Below are 4,636 nucleotides of genomic sequence, written 5' to 3' on the forward strand. Positions count from 1 at the left end.
TAATTTCCTCAACATAATATACATGGCTTGTATTTTTTTTTCTTAAATTGTTGAAAAACTGTTTTACATGTGTTTATAATTAATAAAACCAATTTTAGGGGAAATTGTTTTGTTTTTTGGAATTATAACGCATTTTAAAGTGTGTGATAAAATTATTTTTTTCAGTAAGTGAAAATATTTGCAGTATAACATCCGAACGTTAGGGGGCGCCAAAGCCAGCTAAAATGTAGCATTGTGAGGGGAAAGCCCATTATAAGCCACCTGTGTACAACGGAGAAGCAGAGGGAGACGACCAGCGCTCGGCTAACATGAAGTCGCTGCGGCTTTCGCTCCTCATTTTTGGGGTGTTGTCGTTGTTTTGCTCCACGTCTGGTGACACCAGCGGCATAAAGAGGATGAAGATGCAGTTTGCGACGGGACCCCTTCTCAAGTTTCAATTCTGGTGAGCCGAGAAGAAGCGGAAATCTGGCGAGTCATTCCGTACTAGCTAAACTTCTCAGCTAACGACGCCACAGGCCAGAAACTCGACAAAATGCTATTTTTCTGTTCAATTTTGATTACTTAAATTAACCATATCACTGATTACTTAATAAAAATATTAACATATGTCGGTTAACATACACACTATGAATACTTAAATGAAATTTGTATGTTGCGCAAGCGTTCCTTATCGGAAGCGGCTTCACTTCCGGAGTTAAACTTGTTTGTAATGTCTAATCCATAGAGGGAACACTCTGTTCTTTGGATAATTAATTGGATAAATGTATTTTAGCTAATGCGTGGAGGCTAAGTTGTCGGTTTAAAGGGACTCTGCAAACTAATTTTAGTAGTTTTTTTATTTTAATCTCGCAATAAACACATACTTAAATAATTATAGCTTCGCGAGAACGTTCACACAAAGTTATCTTTATTTTTGTTTCATGCTATGAATGTACAGTTTGTTCTGTTTCCTTTCTAATCACGTGTTTGTGTTTAGCATTTCCTGAGGGTACAAGCGGGTGTTTGAGGAGTACACGCAGGCCTTGTACCAGCGGTACCCAGACATCCGCATTGAAGGGGAGAATTTTCTTCCCATACCCATGTATCGGTAAGAAATGCTCATTTTGTTCATATTTATTATAACTTAATCCTTTTACATTTTTTTAAGTTTACTAAAGAAGTTTGATGCAAAGGAAATTATAAGACTTGTTTAAAACGACAACTCGGTCAGGAACACAGTTCCAGACTAAAATTTGAATGTATTCAAATCTTAAATATGCTCTCCTGGGTTTCTGAAGCCTCATTCCCATCTGTATTTAGCTAAGTTTGCATCACTGAGTCTGTGTAGTCTCTGGTGTTGTCACACACCAGAGACTTCATTAACTCTTTAACACTGGGGAAATTTCCGCTGAAAGCAAAATAACTAATAACTACACACTTAACGAGCTGAGAAAAAGGAATTTCAGCACATTTAATTCAAATTTCAGCATGTTCAGTGGACGCGTTTTGTAAGTGGAGCCCAAATAGTCTCTTAAAAATTTGTGTAGTGATGAATGAACATGAGTTTTGAACCCGTTTCCATGGATGTTTCATTGGAAATGGTCGCTTAAACGCAAGTTTCTGATGGCGGTGTGATCGTAACTTCAGAACTATTCTGCAATTAACCCTTGTTTTTTACGTTCTTTGATTTGCTATAACATTTCAACCATTAACACGATTAATGTAATTCCGGAATTACATTAATCGTGTTAACGGTTGAAAAATTACAGTATGTTAAATATTGTGTTTTACCCTTTGACTACCCAAAAAAGAGGAAAAAAATAAAAAAGGATTTTTTCCTGCTGCTTAGTGCATTGGTACGGAGCCCCTAAAGGGACATCAAAGTAAAAATGAAAGTAAAAAAAATATTTTTTTCCTAAAAATACTTAGGGGCTCAAAAAAAAAATTGAAGTAATAAAAACAATTTTGGTTTACAGACCAGAACTTGTTTTACTAAAAAATAAAGTTGCAAAAAAATAATCTGGTTAGTAACTGGTGCACACCAGAGAGTAAGTGTTTTTTTACATTTTTTTTATTGAATTAAAATATTCTGGTTACTAATTGATGCATCTGTTACTAACCAGAATTATTTTTTGATTATTATTATTTCAATTTTTATTAAAAAAAACTTCAATTTTTTTTCTATAATTTCTCTTTATGGGCTCCGTACCTTGGAGAGTAATACACATGATCAATATTTTAAAAAAATGCAGTTTCTAAATGTTTCCCACCGTTTGGTTGAGCAGACAGTTAAAGGGTTAATACAGGAGATTGTATCATGTCCCGTACTGCTTTTACTATCTGATGTTCCATCTTTTTTTGTTTATCAGTTACTGAACAATGTACTGATTAGTTTTTAACCTGTCAAACAGGTTATTTTTAATCAAATAAGGTGAAGTTTTTTTCATATAAGTTAATATTTTACAGCTTTTTACTGCAAGCAAAACTAATCTAGGCTATTTAAACTGTGGATAGTAACTAGTAAGACTGTTTATTGTGACATTTTTGCAGACTTGAGAGAAAGAAATCTCCACTAGTTTAACTGGTATTTCTTTCTTTTTCCTTCAGTCATGTTGCCTCCTTCCTGTCTATGTTCAAACTGCTTGTAATTGGGGTGATCATCATCGGCAAGGACCCGTTTGGCCTCTTGGGTATGCAAGCCCCGGGTTTCTGGGAATGGGGTCAGGGAAATAAGGTGAGATTTTTACAGTTTTCCTAATATTAATTTGGTAATAACGATGGCATTAGAAAGTCGTGTGTTTGAACCCCTTTTTTAAGCTATGGCATAGTTAGAAGATACATGCTTGTAGTGCTGGGCGATATGACGATAGAAAAGTGTCTATCGTCTCATTTCTCCTCTATTGTTTACATCGTTGCTAAGCTAATTTGATCAATCATGACACCAAATATGTCATTATCAGACCCTCAGGGATTTCGTGCGATTTGTTGCTTACCCTGCAGCTTTTTATTTTCACCGCAACTATACCAATCCACCGTGACAACAGCTATGGATGACGACGCATTGTCGTATATCGTGATATATATCGTGTCGTGATATTAAATATTTTATATCATGATATACATTTTTTTCCCATATCGCCCAGCACTACATACTTCCCAATCTGTTCTTGAGTTTCATCAGAAATCATGACATTATTTTAATTAAAAACTAAAATTTTATGAACATCCAGTCAGACTTCATCTTGATGTCTGAACTGGTTTATGCTAAAAAATCAATTTGAAGATTTGGTCCAAACAAGAGATTTTTTTGGGGGGGAAAGCCCTGAATATCAGCTGAAATGTAGGCTGAACTGTTGACCGTATTCATCTTTACACATTTTTGTTGATAAACTGTTTAAAAAAGCAGTTTCTTCCTCCTCTGAGAAACATTTTTAACATTTCCTTCATCCTTCCTTTAGATATATGCCTGCATGATGGTGTTCTTCTTCAGCAATATGATTGAAAACCAGTTGTTGTCAACAGGAGCTTTTGAAATCACGTTAAATGGTGAGTTTTGTTGGGTAATCTGACCTGTGATGGAATTTAGAAAGGCTAGTAGGACAAAATTAATAGTTTTTTAGGCAGAATGAAGTAAAATACTGTTTAATGTTTTATTAAGTAATAACATAACAAATGTTTCTAATCTGTGCATAAAACGGTAAAGATGTAATGTTTTTTTTGCTATGTCAATGTACAAATATGTTCTAAGATGAAGACTTTGTACTGTGGTTGGTGGGCGTGGATCCACTGAGGTAAAGGAAACGTATATTCTTGTCCTAGACGTACCAGTGTGGTCAAAACTGGAGTCGGGTCACCTTCCCTCCATGCAGCAGCTGGTTCAAATCCTGGACAACGAGATGAAGATGAACGTTCACATGAACGGCAGACCACACCATCACTCTTAACCCACTTTGTCCATTCCTGGCTGGAGCTGATAGACCCTCATTGTGAGTAAATCAGCTGTCATGCAGTAAATGGATTTACAGGAGCGCTTCGACAGCTTTCATCCATCTATCTTCTTGTTTTGTAGGTTTGAGGCGGGTTTCTCTCTGAGCTGTGAGGTGATGTTAATGAAGGTCTGCGCTGAAGGCAGGAAGACTGCTGGCACAGACTGGATGCCCTCATCACTCTTCACCGTGCTCTGGAGATGTCCCGCCCCTGAGTGGGGACAGAGCCGGCCATTCTGCTGTTTTCTTTTCCTCTTTAAACTACTGCAGATTTCACCTGGGAGATTAGTGGTCCAGTGAGAACAGATTTAGCATTGATCGTTGTAGTCTTTAACCTGTTGCATATAATTGATCAGTGAGAGTATAAACTTGTGTTATTTGTACCATTGAGCCACGTGTGGAATTGAGATTTTATGTCCTAAAAAGTCAATAACCATACTGGGGAAAACAAAAAAAAAACACTTCAGATTTGCCATCATCATTTGTCATTGGGGAAAATGTGTGTTTGGGATGATTTCTGACTAATTTTTATATTTGCATAAGTTGGAAGAAGTAAGAAGAATAAATCATGACTATTTAACTGTGACACTGGTGTTGTGGTTTGTTAAAGGTAATCCATTAATACTTTATAAGGTAAAAACGTTTCAAACCAGGGAAGAAGAAACGAGACA

The 4,636-nt window shown here is 36.3% G+C and overlaps 1 protein-coding gene across 1 annotated transcript; it reads left to right on the forward strand.

Moving 5' to 3' along the window:
- Window positions 1–249: 249 nt before the first annotated feature.
- On the forward strand, window positions 250–4,551 carry selenot1a (selenoprotein T, 1a). Its single transcript, XM_024262449.2, has 6 exons — window positions 250–442; window positions 977–1,087; window positions 2,587–2,713; window positions 3,438–3,525; window positions 3,799–3,965; window positions 4,049–4,551. The coding sequence occupies exons 1-5, from the start codon at window positions 309–311 to the stop codon at window positions 3,921–3,923; spliced, it is 585 nt and encodes a 194-aa protein (XP_024118217.1). The 5' UTR covers window positions 250–308; the 3' UTR covers window positions 3,924–3,965; window positions 4,049–4,551.
- The last annotated feature ends 85 nt before the right edge of the window (window positions 4,552–4,636 follow it).

The sequence above is a fragment of the Oryzias melastigma genome, unplaced genomic scaffold, assembly GCF_002922805.2.
Source record: "Oryzias melastigma strain HK-1 unplaced genomic scaffold, ASM292280v2 sc00306, whole genome shotgun sequence".
Taxonomy (NCBI): domain Eukaryota; kingdom Metazoa; phylum Chordata; class Actinopteri; order Beloniformes; family Adrianichthyidae; genus Oryzias; species Oryzias melastigma.